This window comes from Galleria mellonella, unplaced genomic scaffold (genome assembly GCF_026898425.1).
Source record: "Galleria mellonella isolate WM207_F2 unplaced genomic scaffold, CSIRO_AGI_GalMel_v1 utg143, whole genome shotgun sequence".
NCBI classification, from domain to species: domain Eukaryota; kingdom Metazoa; phylum Arthropoda; class Insecta; order Lepidoptera; family Pyralidae; genus Galleria; species Galleria mellonella.
In genome coordinates this window covers 2,055,194-2,075,880 of record NW_026441997.1, presented here as the reverse complement: position 1 = coordinate 2,075,880, position 20,687 = coordinate 2,055,194, and the positions used below count along the sequence as shown (strand labels likewise).

At 33.1% G+C, this 20,687-nt stretch overlaps 1 protein-coding gene across 1 annotated transcript in view; it reads left to right on the top strand.

Moving 5' to 3' along the window:
* The window catches only part of LOC113516818 (T-box transcription factor TBX20-like), an 86,738-nt gene that overhangs the window by 61,568 nt on the left and 4,483 nt on the right, over positions 1-20,687 (top strand). The window contains exon 5 of the mRNA XM_052891671.1: positions 13,417-13,652. Coding sequence (XP_052747631.1) covers positions 13,417-13,652 — 236 coding nt within the window. The remainder of the gene's footprint in view (positions 1-13,416; positions 13,653-20,687) is intronic.

Sequence of the window (20,687 nt, the reverse complement as noted above, 5' to 3'; positions counted from 1 at the left end):
CATTAAATCGTATTTATCAAAAATAGAAGTAGGTATATATTTTTTATACACTATGACTTCTACAGAGCATCTACCTGATAAGTATTCCTTAGTAATATTATTCTCGTGTGGTCACGGCACAGAATAGGTTACCCCTTTCTTTCTTGTGGGTGTCGTAAGAGGCGACTAAGGAAGTGCGAGAGATATGCAGCTGCGTTCCTCTTAAAACATCTTCAAAACCTAACTGCGGTTGCCAATCTGTCTGCCAAACGTGGCAACTACTAGCAAAACCCCTCTAGGGGGGGGCTTATGTTCAGCAGTAGACAGTTAGGGGCTGATATGATGATGATGATTATAATTTGTGACAATAAGAACATTAGTGGCACCGACAGGAGGAAACTCTAAAATGAAAAAAAATAACATTAATATATGTAATTATTTTTCATTATTAATTAGCGTTTACGGTAACGACACAAAAACAGATTTAAACCTGCTCCCTATATTCAATGACCGGTGATTATTATTATTATGCAACCCGGATCGTGAATTGATCAGAGTACCCGTATCACGCTGTTATCTGCGAAATTCTCTCGTTAATATTTTGTATTTAATTTACGATGGCATCCGCGCCACAGTACAGATATTTCGGCAATAAAATTTAATAAAATTCTCGCCAGACCGTCAGGCTGTCTTAATGAACAACGACAAACATCAATTCCGAGCGATCATTTGCGTTTTTAATTACTGTTAATATTTTTCACGTCGTTATGCTTATTCGAGGGTAAGGCAATTACGAAAACAAACACTCTAGACAGGTGATTTGAGTAGGTAGTGGATGTGAGCATAAAAGTGTAATATAAATTAATAAGTTATTCGGCGTCAGTAGGACTCCTGCGGCGCGCGGCTCTGCGCGCGCTCAGTACTAACTTACACGAGTTATACACTCGCCGGACGACTTTACACTGGCTTCTACTGTTCATTTGTTAAGAGTTCATAAGCTCAAATTTCGTCATATTAATATTAGCCCTACTAAATACAATTAGCGGTAGTTCTCATGACTAGATTATACGGCCAGTAAAAATCATTAAAGATTACTTGCTTAGAAAGCTTTGAATTTTAATTTACCCACTTTTCTACGTAAATACCCACGACCTCAATGCGTACAGTATAAGGTATAAAAACTGGCACTAAAGACATTTGTTTAATGAATACGCCATGCATATACATTAGTTAAACTTCAACATCGATGTTTTCATCTTTGTTAAAATAAAATATTTCAAAGGTATCGTCATTTTTCGTTCAATGTATCGGTCACGTTTATCGCTTGTTAGTGTCTATGACAAATCTATTGGTAGTGATATCTACGTTGGACGATATGATCATAAGTGTACATGTTATGTGTGTCTCCCATTACCTATTCACGATGTCGTTATAAGCGGATAGTAAATTGTTTTTCCTGTTGACAGACTAGTGTACGCGCCGTGGAAAATAGGTAGACATGACAGAAAATATCTTAATGTTCAGAACAAGAAGCGCTTTGTATTTAGCTAGTTACAAAATAATGGCGGAATTTTCGAGCTTTTAGTCAATCAAGAGTTAGTTTTGTAGATTGTGGAAGACTATTTCAATCTTGATGTTTGTCTAAAACTGCTCAATTAGGGAAGAATTACCGTTTTAAAACCGCTTATTTGGTAGAATTAAATTCTTGCAGGGTATGAGATTGAATGAGTGTCATTCCATAATTTCTCAAGGGGATAATGTCTTGTAGGCAAATATAAGACCTCTTGATATCATACTGTATGTATATCATATATTTCACTTATTTCTCAATTTGAACTTTAACTAATGATTATTTAGATACTGTTATGAATTCATGATAATGTATTAATTTAAAAAATGTAATGTGCAGATGTTTGACGATTTTAACGTTCGTCGTTTTATTACTGATAATTATTCGTAGTCAAACTACTCGTATCGTTACCTGAATCTATTGTTCTCTAGGATTACCAACATAAATACCAATAAAACTGCAAGCAGCAAATTAAAAAAAATGCTAATTTATAATAAAAATATCTATGTGACCAAAAATAGACCAAGTATTCAATAGAATCAATTATTATTATTTGACACAATGTTTGTGAAGGCGCTCATGAATTATTTTTATATCATAATAAGGGTAGTCGTAATGAACAGGGAGTGAGCGCTTAGCGGCAAGGCGAGCGGAAACGACCGCGGCCGGTGTTCGCCCGCGTCGTTTTATATTCATTGGTTTTATTGCTTATAATTCGATCGTTTACTTACATCGATAAAAATGTTTTGCTGACTTATCCTTTGACTTTTGCTAACCTCGCTCGATTGTGGGGATTAAAAACAGTATTATAAAAACTGTTCTGGCCAATTCAATAGCGGATACCACGTTAATATTGCCCACAATAATTACTACTTACGCTATATGTAAACATTTCCTTTGCTTGAATGTAGTGAGAATTACCTAAGTGAAGAATAATTATAAATACATACCGAGATAAAAACACACTATAATTTATAATTATAATTTCACATTTAAGCTATGATTATAATTTACACAATTAATTTTTTTTTATCTAGTTTTCGGTTATATAATTTTTAGACGTGCTCCGACTAATTTGAATCATTTGTTCTTTTGCTTACTTTATTGTATAATAATATATTTAAGATTTTACTTAAATAATATCTTATAGTTTTCTTATTATTGATTTAATTTTTGACAAATTAAATCACAAATCAGTCTCATTGTAAAGGTATGTTTCACCGGAAAGTATCCTGTCTTAACAATTTGAGTAAATGGGTATTATATATGTAATACCTATTTTAGTTTTAGTATTGCGTCTTTGGAATTCTCTTAAACCGTTAGAACATTGCTTAAAATAGTCGTACCTAAGAGGAATACGGTAATAATTTACTAAGTGAGCGTTTTCAAGTTAAGAAACTCGGATATTTATGATTTCACACGTTCTTTGGCGTTGCCATTGCTCTATGACGTATAATATGCAGGTACAGTCGACAAAATGGTTTGTAATAAGCAGGCCGGTCGTCGTAATATGGAGACCGTTGTTATTTCAAACAGTATGTTTTTTTGTAAATATCTAATTTCCGTATACAAGGTGTTAATAAATATTTAAATTTATGTTACTAATAAAAAAAAATTACCATTAACTTCTACAGATGGATCTATTTAAATGTTGCTACCAAAATCTGCTAACAGAATACATATTCTACTAATGTTAGCACAGCAAAAAACCGTTGAATTTTGAGTGTAACTTATCTAAATAAGTATTGGCATAAATATAAATAAATTATGATTACAAACTTTCCCAAACGCTACAGAATGAGTGTATTAATTTTGTTAATGCTGGATATTGTTATTTATGTACTAGGTATATATCCGTTATATTAAATTTTATAGTTCTTAAATTCTGCAAAATATTGTTTACTGAGGTAAACTTATCTTACATAAACTTATCCATAATGATCAATTTTCTTTACTAGTTATAGGACATTTTATTTCCTAACCAAACGTACTCACACAATACAGAAACTCATCTCTAGAGATCGACGTGCGAATATTGTAAACCTTGATTTATGTCATGTTTGTTTATTTCGTTGTTTGTTCGGAGCTAGTCTGTTGTCACCTCCATTGTCGACGCTCATCTACTAAACAAAACACTTTATGGACCTTAGAGCGACGTAGCTAGTTCCCTAGCAACGGCAACTAAACACGTAATAAATAAATTACTTCACCGTGATAATTAATGTCGATAAAATTACTTCTAAGTAAACATATTTCGCATAACTCAAGTCATTTTATCGACTGCTGCTCAACTGTACATTTGCATTTTAAAACTCATGGCGAGTTATTATTGTTTAATATATAAAATATGTCGTGTGTTGATGATTGATTAATAACAATACGATGTTATTAACTCATTGTCTTTATCATAGACTAGCGATCAGGCTCGGCTTCGCACGAATAAAGTTGTTTAAAATAACATATAGCCTGTGTTATTCGCTGATAATGTAATTTTCTATAGGTGATAGAATTTTTATAATCGATTGAGGAGTTTTTAAGTTTATCTGTTACAAAGAAACAATAAAATCTCTTCTCTTTGTAATATAAGTATAGATGGACAATTAAAAAAAGTAACTCGGCTTCCACTCCTGTCGATTATATGGCTAGGTGCCTAAAACAAGCTACTATCTCTAATTCATGCGTTTGTATAGATAAATTAAACAATTAGAATGGTTAGAGAATGTTCTGATGTTTTTTTTTTCTTTTTCTTTCCTTCGTTGCATTCCTTTTTTATATTTCACTATTTGACATATCACTTGAATATTTTACCAGATGGAATGTTGTGTAGTGAGTACTCCGTATTGTATGCAAATGATTGCTATTGAAGTTGTGAGGTATTGAGCTCATTTAGCAAAGTTATGATCCTTAGGTACGGCAGTGACGTGATTCCAATGATACGGTGCTGGGTATTAATCAAACACTGTAATGATGGCTTCTTAAAGCTTCGAGGGCTCGTCGCGGGGGGCAACAAGCCTCCGCTGCGACATTACATTTCTCACTTGGACTCTCAGTTTGTATTTGTTTTTCACTGGTCGTCTCACTTCATTTCAATCGGAGGTTGTTTTGTAATAATCCTCAACTTTTTTTTCATTCCGAGGTGACGTTTATAGGACTCCCCGGCGAAGCGCGACCGCGACGCGCGGCTATCTAGTTAAATGACGATTTACCTGTTTTCCATTCGACTCCTGATGTCACTCTCTTTACGAGCGTGTATTTTATTTGAAGATATTTTACTACCACCTATGTTATGATGAACGTTTACGTACCTGTAAGTTATTTTAATGTTCATCGAGTTTGTGAACTTTAGATCTTTAGGCTAATAAAAGATTTAACTGATAAAAGGGTCGTGTAACATCTGTGTTCAGATATTTCATTATACCTTAATAATTATAATACACATACAAATTATTTTGAAATTATTATGTATTTTATTGATACACACATATTATTATTATAGAGAGTATACAGATAAAACAATATTAATGTAAAAAGGTGCCTATTAATGTCTAAAAGGCTAGCAGCGCTGGAGCAACTTTCTTCGTATTGAAAGTGTTCATGGGTGACGATATTATTATTTAAAAAAAAAAGGACTTATACATATCGAGATTCCAATGTCAAATTGTAATTAAGACTTTGATATCTTAAACATTATGTCTGCTAAATATTGGCTTTTCTCTATCGGGGGGCTTTGCCAGCAGTGACCACGCTTAAGTAGGCGGACTGAAAACCGCAGTTAGACCTTGGTGATGTTTTAAGAACGCTACTGCCCATCCCTCGACCGTTCAGTTCTCTTAGTTTTCTGTTACAACGCCTACGGGAAAGCGGGTGGCCTATTCTATACACGGCAATATTAATATACTTATACAAATATTTAAAGTTCAAATATTTAATAATTACCGCCCAATACATTCGTGGTATAAATATTTGTACCAATCATCAAAACATACTAACGAGTGTATTATACAAATTGAATAAAAATATTTACACCAAAATATGGTGCGTAAATAATAATTTCGTGTATATTTATGAGTGCGATTGGAGCATAAAAACGGGCTCGTTGTCCGTAACTAACTAAATATAAATGTGCAGAAATCCGCTACTTTAGAGCATCATTTCTCATCGCCTTACCGCTGTTGGCACTGTTGACTTAACTCGTACGCTTGGGACAATCGCGCGGGAAATCCTTTTCATCTTGTAATGATTCTATAATTCCAGCTAATTATAACAAGTATTTTTATATGATATTTAATACCATAGTTTTTATGAATATATTCCAGGTGGTCTGAGTATTTTTATACCTATTGTCTTTACTACTTGGTAGTTGTTTACGTTCAGAAGTATTATCTTATCAATGTATCTCTGTTTTTGGCGAAACTCTAATTTCTCAAAGACACAGATGTTAGGTTTATGATCTACATTATTTACCATTTTGAGTAGACACTTATCCATATTTGCTTTTAATTGAATAAATGGTTTGGAAGCAAAGTATTATGGATGGGTACTTTGAATAATTTAAATATAACCCAGTTAGACTATTTTAATTTTTATCTGTTGTTGTCTATGGCAAAAAAAATACGATAAAGATTTATAAAATGGGTTCGTAAGTTACTTTTATTATTTAGTTTTTTTATATTTTATTATTATAATATTGACGTGTAGTTCTTGTAAAGAATGGACCACCCATTTCTTTCCACGGTTGTTGTAAAAGGCAACTAAGGGAACCTAATGGTCGAGTGATAGGCAGCAGCATCTCTCTTAAAATCACCTTCCCACCTCACTATCACTGCGTTTGCCAACCTACCTATCAAGTATGGCAAAATGTTGTGCAACTGTGATTTGTTAGCGAGCATGCGCATGAGTCTATTGGGAACGGCTTATCCAGAGCCAGGGGACTACAGATATATTAAACCGCGGGATATTGTTAAGGTAACACATAGGATCTATGAAATGATGGTATAAGGCAGGGGGAAACAAAAGATCCCGATGGGTCGATGTGCTATGGCTTAGCTGACCCCATATGCGAATATAAGATAAGATGGCAAAATATTAAACAGCAACAGTTAATGGCTGATACGGTGATTAGTCTTTGGGAAGTCTATAAATACTTATAATTTATATATTTTGTTCGTAACATAATCATAAATAAGTTTTTATTTTATCACACTAGGTGTAGATACATGTTTTATTTTTTTCTGTAACGCCATAAAGTTCTCAAATATTCTAATGTAAAATGATCGTCGCAGCTAGTTTAAATAATTATATGTCTCTTTTAATGATTTCGTTAGTGTAATTATATGTTGATTTATCTATAAGTATAGACTTATTTTAATTAAAAAAAATTAAACGACTTTGTAATATCACGTTATTAATATTCATTATTAATTGATACGACTGTCTTATCTAGATATAAAACTAGCATCTATGGTCTTAATTTTAATAATGTAACGTAAATATGTGGACAGCTTCTTTAGTAGAATCATGAAGGTTGTATTTTTTTTTTATTTAATAATTATTTAGTAACTGACTATAAGTATGCATCTTGGTATGTATTGTACCAAAGTACCTACATAGGCATAGGTATGAGTTTAAGATTATTTATTAAAGATATTAGAACTTATACTTAGGTTTAATATTAATATCAGTTTAAATTTTAAAATGTCCCTAACAAATTGAATTTTAACCGTTAATTTATTCTAATTATACTTAGAGGTATGTCTGCCTCAAAATCTCGAGTTTTCAATTAAGTAAGTAGGTAATTACTTACTCGTATAAATTTTATGAACCCAGTAAAAATAATAAGTATTTGGTAAGTAACCTACATGTATATACACTATTTGAAGCAGAAGGGTTAGATATCATTATGTTTCTTACTTAAAATAGAGCGTTAAAATAATAAAAAAAACGTGATCGAAATTATACACAATATAGAAGACATAACCTTCACAATTCAATCAAATGACACTTTACGGTTACAGATATTTATTTTCTCAAAAGAGAGAAAATACAAATTAACAAAGTTGTGCGTTTTAAACAACATATTTCAAAAGTTGGCTTAAAAAAAAAGAAAAATATTAAATTGATAAATCACTTGGTGATTCATTAATAGTTCCTAAATTGTCACACAGAAGCTGTTCAAGATCGATGGCCTCACGTACAATAAAAGCAGTGTCATAACATTAACATAATAAGCAGCAACCTTATTGAAAATTTGGCAATATTTACGACGTTTTCGGTAATAAAAAAATAAACTACGCAATCAGTACCTATTGTCAATAAATAAGGTAAACGAGAGGTTGTCTGTTTTCTATAGTTTCTTAGTTTAATCCTACTCAATTTGTATAGAGATATACCTATATATAATAGGTATGTATCATTTATTTTTGGATCTTAATTTATGGCAACGTTTTCCGTTTAGTAAACAAAAGAATTATTTTTTTCATATTCTCTTATTAATTGCTGGGTCCAACAGTACCTACGTCTATTTCATTTCTTGATATCTACCCAATTAAGTTCTCCGGCTGAAAATGTTCTAATATAGATTCCTAAGTAGGCTATTACGATTATACTTGCATTGTCATATTGCGTGCTGGAAGGTACAAATGAGGCAATTTGTCGGCGCGGCGACGCGGAGGCGAAAATCCGACGTAATCCGTGTACTCGGCGCTAATCGAAATATCGACGAGCGGGTTATTGACGGCCGTGGGCCATCGGCCGCTCGGGCTCGCTCCAGTGTCCAGTGCATCGCTCGCTCCGTGTCAATCGGCATTTTTTAATGTCATGCTTGTCATTGGTGAAGGGAAATATATCTACCGATTTGATGTTTTTAATTTTTTTTTTGCAATATTTGCAACGTTTTGGAAAACCTCTTAAAGTTTTTTCTTTTTTTTTTATAATAAACTTTTATTATATAAAACTTACGTAGGTACTCTATTTGTGACTGTGAAAATAATTATTAAATCTGTAGATAGGTTGGTTTTATTTACTAATATCTAAGTATTATTTGTCGACGAGCAGGCCATAACTGGACTGATTTTTATTTTCATAATTTTTTTATTTAGGTACATTTTTTTTACAACTTAAAATAGCAAATTTTGGCTCGATTGATGGAAGGTGGTAACCATTATTATGAACATAACATATATAAATAGGTATATATAGACTTATAATATTGACAGACAAAGTTTTTTACACTTAGGCAGGTATCTAATTTATAACTAGGAACATAATTCTCAAGAAAAGGATAAAATTAATTGAATTATACATGTCTGTTTAGCTATCTACCTACATCTATAAAAGTTTATTAGTATAGATTTTGATAGAATAATTAGTTTGATAAATATTTAATTTGTAGAGAGACAAAATTAAATGTATTTCGATACCTACCTACCTAGCATCTACTAAGCTATTGCGATAACTTCAAGAATAGATCCATTAAATTATGTACAAATATGTTAATATGTGCTTTGTTTACAGTACTTATAGAAGTTGTAAATAAACATAAAAAAAGTTATAAAATTAGGAACATTATCTGTTGGTATTGATTAAGCATTTAAAAGATGCTTAAGTATCGGTTAAAATGAATACAGTGTAATATTTTATCATTTCTATACACAATTTACTTTCATTCCCAAAATACTATTTTTTAAATATATCTGTGAGTCTGTGTAAAACTCATGCTGCTTCACCGACGGCACGCAGCCATCTGACCCCCACCGTCCGCCATGTTCCGCTCCTCCCCAGACCCTCCCAACGCCCCCCACCGCAATTACACCTATCTGGCCCTTTCGCCACCAAGCCATTCATTATCTTACTCTTCAGATAATAAAGATTAATATCGCTTGGGGGCTTAAGTTCGGGGCGCCTGGGTGGGTCGTACTGTACACATCCCTTCAGAGCTATTCGTGTCGACACTTACGTAGTACGTGATACAATCCAAGTATAATTGTTGTAATGGTTTCAAATCGACAGCTCTTTTTAGAAAGATGTAGTAATATCAAAATAAATCAACAAAGATTAAGTATATGTAGGAGATTTTTATTGAGTCTTAGTTTTATTTATTTTATTTATTTATTTCTTATTGCATTTCATAATATAATTAGTACATAACATTTCAATTATGGACCCTGTTGGGCACAGCAAGTAGGAGAGAGGAGGACAACACTTTTTTCACTTTCGAAATAGTCTAAGGATGTTACAATATTATCTAGTCATTGAAATTGTATCACGATAAGTACGTATTTTTTTATTATTATTATGTATATATAGTATGTTTACATTAGGTCGGCCAAATAGTAGACAGAGTTGTAGATAAATGATGCTAGTGATGAATTATACAGTGTGTTAATTTATTTGTGGCGTTCAGGCTGCATGGTAAAAGACAAAGGAAGGGCTGTACGCCTACTTTATTCTCAATAATTCAAATACTAGAGAATTTATAATGACCAGTGACTTTAGGTGATTCGCAATAGGAACTTAAAACGATTTGATATAAATTTGCAGTTTAAAAACAAAAATATGATTATTATTTTATTTTTTATTAGATACAATTGAATAAGCCAAGCGTGGCAAATATTGGCAACTCCCCCCCCCCCCCCCAACATTGAAGGATGCTATGTTCAGCAGTGCACAGTTAACGGCTGATAGGTACTACAACAAGTGTTTATAATTATTTATTTTACCAGAGGGTGACTTTGTACAAAAATCGTTTGCTTGGGCACCTCATCTCGCCCTGGTCCCATTCGTGTTTCGACCATGAAGCAATTGTGTTTGCATGGCTGTTTTTTGGTTTAAAGGGCATAATATGGCAGTGAATTTACAGGGTACAGAGGAATAACACCTAAGCCCTCAGAATTGGCAACGCATAGAGGTATCATGGGCGAAACAGTATACTGTTATGTCCATGGTACTGCTCATGTCTACAGGCAACGGTTATCACTTTCCATCAAGTGGGCCGTCAGATTGTTTGCCAAGTTGCATAAAAAAATTGCAATGGCTCTATATACTCGATTCACCTACCTATCAAGATTATACATACTAGTACTATAAATATTTAGGTTTTTGCAAAAAAGTGTATTCACTAGTGATTCTATCTATGTACAAATTAGATAGGTATAAACTTCAAGTTCAACAACCGTTTTATTCAATTAAACAACGTCAGCAACAGATAAATAAACATTCGCGTACTTATCTGACAATATTATTAATAGTCTCAATTTTTCACGCACTAAATATAATTTATTACCTACACGATATTAATTAATTCTTATAAGACCATACCTATAATCTGTAGACCTATTAATTTAATGTAGGTATCAATGTACTCGACGATCGATATAGGTAATTATCAATAGATATCAAAAACGATACGTTTGATTGTCGACGGAGGCGGCAATTCGTTAGGCGCTGCTGAGTAAATTAGAGGCAACGTAATGACAACGGCCACGCCCCGGATTACGCCGTGGCACTCTGTGGAGGCAAGTTTACGAAACCCGTGAACAGGCGGAACTATTAAGGCCTGCGTATATGACGGGCATTTTATTCAGAGAGTCTGCGGTGGCTATTTGAGGTGTATCATATAATGCCCTACATTACTACGATTTGTACCATTTTCAGTCTAATAACTATTTTGAAAAAGAAAATTCCGTATTCAAATTCATATGTCATGCAATTTTAGTTTTTTTTTTTGCATGTGCAATATACCTACGCCGAACCTAAGCAGACAAGGGAACATTTTTATTGCATAAAAAAGTACCGTATCCGGTCCTGGTATCGTGGTCTGCGAAAGTCATTAAATATAACGCAAATTCAAAAGAGTTTGTAATACTCCTAGTATTGATAATGAAAGTATAGGCATAAGAATAATGACAGGATTAATTATTATCGTATTTGCTTTATGCTAGAATTGTAGATAGAGCTTTTCTTTTATATTAAATTATGAATTATTAAAAAAGAAAGTGGCCACTTCTGTGTTTATTTTTATTTATATATATTGGCAAAATTTTCAAAATTAGAATATCCCAATTGCTTAATATATACCTAATATTTGCAACTTTGTGGTAACAAAGTTATAAAAGGCTGGTTTCATTCGTCAATTTACTTAAAATACATGTTTAATTATAAAACTTTTTTGTTGCAACTAAATCCTGTCACACCCGCCACTAACCCCTCAGTTATGGTAGGCTGGCCGATTATACCCAAGCTCGCCAACGAGGCGTTCACCTCGCCGTGAATCGGCACTTCTGCCCTCACCATTAACACAATTACGTTGAAAAATAACTAGGCAGCCAAATTAATTAATTTACAGAGTTTAATTATCTCATCAGAGCCATAAAGTCGTGAACAATTTGCCGGCGAGCGGCTTATCGGCCATCATATCGCTCCCGGACAGCCGCGTACCAATTAATAACCAACATTGTAGCGTGATGAGAAATCACCGACACTGTTATTACAAAATAGATAACGTGGCCTCTAATTAACGTAACAAGAAAAGCTTGTAAGAACTTTGGCACTTATCTAATTGAATAAATAAAAATGATTTTTCCCATGTGTTTACTCTTCATGTCTCTATCGCTTTCAATCGGGTAGGTCATGTGTTTGTTTGCAGAAAAATTATTTCGATTTTTAGTTTCTTTGTTAAGAAATATTGTAATATAAAAAGATATGTTTTAATTTGTGATGTATTTCTAGCTATCTATTTGAAACTATATGTATATAAATAATAATAAATATAGTATATAAATAGTATTATAGTAGTTTAGGTATATTCGCTATAAAATTTATTAATTAAATGTAGAACAGTAATCATTTTAGGGATTATTAGTAATGGGATCTAGTGGCCGTATAGGTGACATTTTTTTATGGATGATAACGAAATGGTAATCTTTATATTATTCTTAATTTCGTCTATAATATGGTATATAATATATATATTTATTCGTTTATATATATAATTTTTGTATGTATGTATATCAATAATTACTAGTACCGCATTCGAGTATTTTGACACTTTCCTATGGTTGATTGGAAGAGAATGCTTTTAGTATTAAGTCCGCCATGTACACATATTTGTACTAATGAATGAATAAATAAATAATCCCGCTCGGGCTATCGGTATACACTAGCGGGGCACCAGTGAAGAATGATAGGCGAGAATGAAATCAAGTCAGTTGCCTCATCGCGATGAATTTGACAATAATTAATCATGATGGTGGAACCGCGTGGAGATTGATCCGAAAAGGTATATTGCTAGCAATGGGGATTAACGTCTCTATTACTAACGATCATTCTCACTCCATTACTGGCATTATAACATCAGGTCGATCTCTTCCTGCTGATGCTAAGGAAGATTCCTTAGCATTCATCATCATCATATCAGCCGTTAACTGTCAACTGCTCTACATAAGTCCTCCACCCCATAAAGGAGGTTTTGTCAATAGTTGCTACATTTGACAAGTGGGTTGGCAACCATAGTTAGGATTTGGTAATGTTTTAAGAGCGACGCTCCTGTCTATGCCTCGACTATTAAGTTCCCTTAGTCGCCTTAGAAAGCATTATGATTATTTAATACGTGGTCATCACGTTGAGCCAAATGAATTGACTTCATACCTATCTCTGATTTTTCATTAGTATGTGCTTCACCATTACAAACTAATATTGAAGTTATCATACATTTTCATCTATGAAAAATAACTAAAATGATTTGTAAAAAACATTTAATGATATGCATAAAAAATTAATTGATTTGGAGATCACCACTGTGTATAAGTAACATTAGATAGCTAGTTAAAATATAAAATACCTTGTTCACAACCATTTGTTCTCTTCCCCAGATTGTTCTGAACTCGATGCATCGGTACCAACCTCGAATCCACCTGGTGAAAGTTCGAGAAGGCGCCGGCCCTATCAGCGACTTATCACGGGAACAGCATCGCACCTTCGTGTTCCCAGAAACTGTTTTCACAGCCGTGACGGCATATCAGAACCAGCTCATCACCAAACTGAAGATCGACTCGAACCCTTTCGCCAAAGGATTCAGAGACTCTTCAAGACTTACGGACTTTGACCGGTGAGTTTATTAATAGGCTACTTATTAAAATAGCATTAGCGAAAAGAGTAGAGTAAGAGAGTAAAGTAGATACATTTTCCGAAATTTTTGCTCTCAGCAATAAGACCACTTTACTGTACTTAAACAATTGTATCGTTATATTTATTGTCTTGCTTATTTCCTATATTGTAAAATGCAAATAAAGTGTACTCGTTTTTTCAAAGTATTTGCTCTTAATTATTTTTATACTAAATTACCACCAATCAAAGCCGCTTTATTTACTTTTTTTTTCATTAAATAAACGACAATTCTTTTTCTATTTTTATACTAGTGTCTTTATTACTACTTACCAATACCATTCACAGAGGTATAATAGCATAGATACTCGTAGAAGAGAACAATTAAAGTAACAATGACATTATTATTGATGCCAATGCTGTTCTTAAATACAATATTTATATATAAAAATTACGTAAACTGTAAATACAAATGATTTAAATCTGTAATCCGATGTTTAAATATTGAATTCGTGGGAATTAGAATGGAGAAAAATAAAAGTCTCATCCAACTAATTTATTATTTATTAATTAGCTATCACTCACTGCTTTTTGTACGTAATGTTGTGTTCCTTTTAAGATGAAATGTTCTAAAATCCTTCCTAAGTGGATGCTTATATTAATAATAATATTATATTAATATTTATTTATTTATAATTATGCATAATATAAGGAATAAAAATATTTTTCTTTATGTAAATTTAATAATAAATATTTTTGAATAGTTATTGTTTTATGAATCTATTGGAATCAAGGAATTGTTTGCTTTTTTCAAATAAAATTAATGATTACAAAAAAAAAAAAAAATGGAAGCGAATGGATAAAATTACTATCACAAATTTTATATTGATAAAAACCCACAATCTATTACAGTATTTTTAAAGAGACCAGTCTCTACTAAAAGCAAGGTTGTGTTCAACCATATTATATGGAGCTCAACGACATGGCCCACTATGCCGCGAATGAAACTATGTTCTAAATTTCAGCTTTCTTGACATAATTTTGTCTGTTCGCTGATAGTGAAGGAAATGAAAGAAAGCTTTTATATCTATATAAAAATACTATATAAAAACGATTTTATAACTATATGATAGATAAATGGGATAATCAATTTCCTAAACACCAACACAAATTGAGTCTAGAGTTGTAACTGAAAATCTCGATTAGTGATGGACACACGTCGCACACATGTTATCTAAAACGTTCCGATGTTTCGGCGCTCGAGGCGAGTTTGATAAATTGGCAGATTATTAGCAACAGTTGAAAGGCATTAGGGCCGGCCGCCCTGCAATTTGTGCGGCGAGAGACTCCAACATGAATAAAAGATTAAAAACGAACCACCTCGTCTGATTGCGGCTGATACGAGGTTGAATGCCGATCGAAACGTCGATTTCGGTACGTTGTTATCTCCCGAATCTGCTTAATCGTTGCTAAATCATACTTCAGAACTATAATTAAGCTCTTGAAAGGATCAATTTTTTTTTTGTTTGATTGGTAAATGTAACATTGAAATTTTAAGATTTTTTACTACCTAATCCTAGATTAGTTAAAGTCACAAAAATATTGAGTCCATTATGCGTTACTGTACGAGTACACTTGCGGGACACTAGTAAGGAATGATAGGTGAGGATGAATTCAGGGCAGTAGCCCCATCGTGATAAATTCATCAGGGCTACGATGATATCCAGAGGGGGCCAATCTGAAAGTGTCACATTGCTAGCAATGGTGGTCCTAGTTCTCATTACTAAAATTTCCTTCCTCCAGAGTCAGAGTTTATAGTAGGTGCTGGAAATCGCTCTGCCATTTTTAGCATCTTGAGACAGATTTCTTAATGACATTACCTTCACAGGGCAATTTAATCGCAAATTACTAAGTCATAATGACTCGTTCGTTTTAAAATTAGTAAGTGTCGTTGTTGACCGGAATAGTCAGCATAAATTATAATAACTACATATTAATTTAAAATTATTTTTACCTAAATAATATCTGATCATAAATATTTATATGTGGACTATTTATAGAATAAGCATTTAAAATATTAAATGTATTTAAGTAATAGCGAGTTAATGAATGTGTTAAACAAGTGATGTCATGGTGCTAATTAGAATATAGTAATTTAGGTAGCTTACCATATCAACATGTGTGTCAAACATATAAAATTTATGGTCGCGTTATTTATTTTAATGTTTCTGTCAAAACCATAAAGTATTATATTGCAACGGCTACAACATTTTATTTGTTGCTTCTCCTTTATGTGTTTATATTAAAAAGACCCATTTTTATTTTTTTGCTATAAAATATTATAGACAATAAAATTATTTTTTTATAGTTCAACCCTATTAAAATAATATCTTAATATATTTATATCTTGTTATCATTCTATGATATTCTTCTATCTGCTGCATTTAATGTTTCTAGAAATGTAGTCATATTTATAGTATTTTAGCTCTAGTTTATGGTAATATTAATTATCAATTAAAAAATATTTAATGAAAATTAAAAAAAAAAAACCCACCTAAAGTAATTTAGGTACACCTAATATTAAAATCAGTTACTAGATTCTAAAGTGCCAATCGTTAACAACACCTATAAAGTAATCTCTAAAATTAAAAATATAAATGGATACCTTAGTAAGTAAACAGATTATGGACTACTAAGAACTAAATTTGATGTAGTCTTTAGAATTCTTTACGTCGTACGCCTGCTGAAGAAACATACGAAGAATAACCTGTGACACTGCGACCTTTCCATGATCTTTTGTGCTCGCCCTTTTTTTAAAATTTGCTGCTGATTCCTGTCGATGATAGGAATTGTGAAATGTCTTTTGTAGCGACATTTTTTATCTCCTCAGGATATAGTGTGTTTTACAAAGGAGATATATCGTTTATCTATGATTGGGCTACAACCATACATTTAGTGCTGCAGCGTTTCTTTGTCACTGTGACAAAATCTACCAACACTTTGGGCATAAACTTAGTTGGGCCATATGTTTATTTAGTTTACAGTGTCCAGTGAGAGCCCTTGTTAATGCACATAATTATATGATTTTTACTTAAAATAATTAATTTCTTAGAGTAATTTTCTGAAAATCCCTTAATCAGAACTTTTGAATGATTTAATCCTGGCAACAGGAGCCGGCTATTATTTGCTCCTTTGTTGTTATATATATAACGTCTAAGTTATAAATGTATTAAACATTTTATAACTTTTTTTAAACAAAAAGTATTAAAAAAAAAACGCTTCAAAATCTAAGATTAGGTTTATTATACATATGACCTTTTTATAAAAAAGCAAGAATTTTTCGTGCTATAACTGATCTTAGTTAAAACTGACACGGCTGAGTACGAATTACGATACATAATATTCTCACTCGGCTCTAAGAAACGTGTTCGCACATTCAAGACATGCAACATGTTCCGCGCTGGGGCGGTGGAAACAGCTCACGTCAGCGGCGGCCGGCGGCGGCGGCGCGCCGTAATCACAGGGCGCACACTCATTATACCCTAAACGACAAATTAAAACGCGTTTCTATTATCTCACCATCGACCATCGCTGTTTCGGCGTGAACCGGTTCTCCAGGCGTCTTTCTCATTCATATCCAGTCGACTTTAAGCAAAATAAACGCTTTCTGTTCTGTAACATCGTGTACCTCGCGGGTTTGACTACATGGATTGGAATTAAAGGTATAATGTGTTGAACTATGATATGGTTCATCGTTATAATAAATTTCATTCCAATCAATTTTATCTGATTGTGACTAATTGTTTCGCGTGACTTCATTCGCGGTATAGGGTAATTGACCAGGATTAGAAGCTGTCTATGTCCTGCATTTGACTACATTTAAGACGGTTAGTTTAGAGGATAAAACGCCAAAAGGTACCAAAAAGATCGAACAAAATAATTTTCATATTTAGTAATATTAACTGTGATATGATATTAGTAAGAATCGGCAGAAAATAGAATGAATCTGTATAAATCTGTGCACCTAGTGATAAATCTGAGAAATGGATGTCATATATAAATCAAGCTACAGAGTTATGGTTTGGTGCCCAAAAAGTAAAAAAAAAAATACCTTTTCTTGTAAATTGCCTTTCGTATTACGAGTTCTTTTCGTCCTATATATAAATCTCGGATCCTTCAGACGTAACTTAAAATATTTTCTTTTCGGTTGATTGCATTCATGGACCGTATTTTCCCTGTTTGCTCAAAATCACACATGTCATAGGTCACATGTTGTGATATTATAAAAAAATAAATAATGAAATTGATACAAAATCCAAAAGTATATTTTTCTTTACTAAAGTCTAACTACGATTGCAAACCCGCCAGCTAAGCGTAGCAAAACCCCCCAAGGGGGAGGCCTATATTTAGCAGTGGACAGTTAATGGATGATAGGTATGATGATAATGATATTTTTTTTTTTTTATCAATTTTATTCCTGGAAAATTTTTAGGAGCAATATATTCAATTAGGTAGTTGGTATCGAATCCTCAGTTTGTAATGCATGTTGAAAAAGCAAGTAAGCAGATTTTTTTGTTATAAAAAAAGTAAGTAAATGTAAACGTTTACATATCTTTAATATTATTTTTAAAACGACATACATAGTAACTTCATAAAATTCCAGTTGTGTTCACATATTTGAAATCTCTTAACTTTTGTGCGCAGCAGAATTATCGAACCTATTATATATTAATCTAATCTAAGAAGGCGTCGGTGCGCGGCTACCGATTGGGATTAATTGATACAACGTATAGGCGGCGCGTTGATAGTTCACCGCTAGTGATTGACGGTTAATTCGAGATGTTATCGATGCAATTACCGCGCTTCCTCCGCACGTCGCGCATCTCGCGCCTGTCGCTGGACCGCTACCGTTGCAACCGACATTTACCCACGATCTAAAACGTCATGCGATCGAACTTTAAGTGCCCGCCGCAGCAGATTCTTATCTTAAAACATTTGAAATCGTCCTTACTAATGTTTTAATAACAAAAATCTATATTTGTTTGTACATTTCGTGGGCTGAATGTGGAAATACAGATTTGTTTAAATTCAATAGTTTCGAAAGTATGTAATATGAAAATGTTTGTTTCATATTTGAACTAATTTGATTGTTAATTTTTATTATTCATGTGACATTTTTAAAATAATTCTCTTACCATGTTATAACAGGTAAATGATTCTATGATATTATATTACAGGATTTATTCACAAAAAAAACAAAATATAATTTCTCACCAAAGTATATACGCTGCTGCTCATGCCCACCGCTAATATCACTTCCTTTTGAAATTTATTCATTAATAACGGTTTATGAATCAATGAACAATTAGTAGCTTCTCACTTTGACTGTTATGTTGAATGACGGCGACCACTGCTAGTGCTACTGTGCGCCGCCACTCATTGTCGACCAGCGAAACCAGTATAATACCACAATGTACTCGTAAGTATTGATAATATCTTGTAGCGGATACTATTCTGCCATGTCACTTACGACGCTGAAACTGACGATAGTAGGTTGATTTAAAAGTCGATTCGGTAACATCCGTCTACATTGTATTACGGCCCCTGAGGCAGGTCACTGAGTTTTACTATGATTGCCGAATTCACACCAACATAAATATAAATGTTTAAAACAACGACCTAACCGCGTTCAGCCTTAATGACTTCCTTCGCTGACGTCCAAAATCGTCAGACAATAAGTATGATGAATTGCCATTGTGTGAGAAACGGGCGGTGTAGTTATTTGGCGTGGTGGCCGGGTCGGCTTATCATCCATTAATTAATAAGACACGCCCCTCGCTCAATCAGGGCCGATATTTAGCGAGCGAGTTATATTTATACTCCGACGCACCTCTTCGTTAATTGCATGATTCATTTAAGAGCTAGAAATAACTTTAATGACAATTGCACGTCGCTTGTCCGCGGGTGGTAAGTGTTTAACTTTCTACCAGTAAAACAGTCGAATTTCATTTCCTAAAGTTCATTTCAATAACTGTGCAATAAATTTTAATATGAAATGTGCCTGTCAAAATAATTTTCCCACTCTCTGATACGTTGAGTGTAGGTTTCAACAATTTGAACGATAATGTCCTATACTTGGTCTTTAAGGTTGGGATAGTTTATATTTCATATATTGTATATCGATATAATTTGTTCTAATTTAGGTATAATTTTGAAATTGTTAGTCTATTTATTAATAAAAAATAAATATTTTAAGATCTTAAGTAGAGACTTAAGAATCTATATTGTATAAAATATTATATAAAAAGTATTACATATGCATAAGTAGTTTATAAATCACTTGCAATAGGCAAATCTGGTTTTGTATTTTATAGAATGTAATGTATAGTTACAAGCAATGCTTATCATTCGGGTACACAATAAACTTGGAAAGGAAACAATATTTCATTTTTATCAGATTGCCTCATTATGCATTTGCAACTACAATATCGATAAACACGAGTCGAAGCGAGATATCGATAAGGGCATTTGCGAGCTCGGCCCGTCCCTAGCAGCGAGCCTCTAAGAGCCGCCGCCCTGTAATTTGCTGGCGGAGAGTGTTGGCTATTACTGCTGATACCGAGATCATAATAAATACGCCATTAACGCCCCAAAGCCCCCGAAACGACATAACCATTCGGACTAACAGCCCATCCATACACGAACCTGGACGCGCTTACGACCTTTTCACTTCGAATTCCGTCTACGTGTAAATTTAAAGACATTAGTGGTGGCGAGGAATGTGTTAGTAAAATTACAATATACGTATTGTTTGGTTGTTTCATCAGTAATTTGTAAGAATTACATTAACAATGAATAATTCTGTGTAATATCATGTGTCGTTGAAATGTTTCTTTTTTTATAATGTGATATTATTAATCTTCATATTTTTACTTAACAACTGTATTTTGTGGTTAAATATTTCTGAAATATTTTTACAATACGTGTTCGTTGCGGCATGTAATTTGACATTTATGTTTCTAGACATTCTACTCTCACT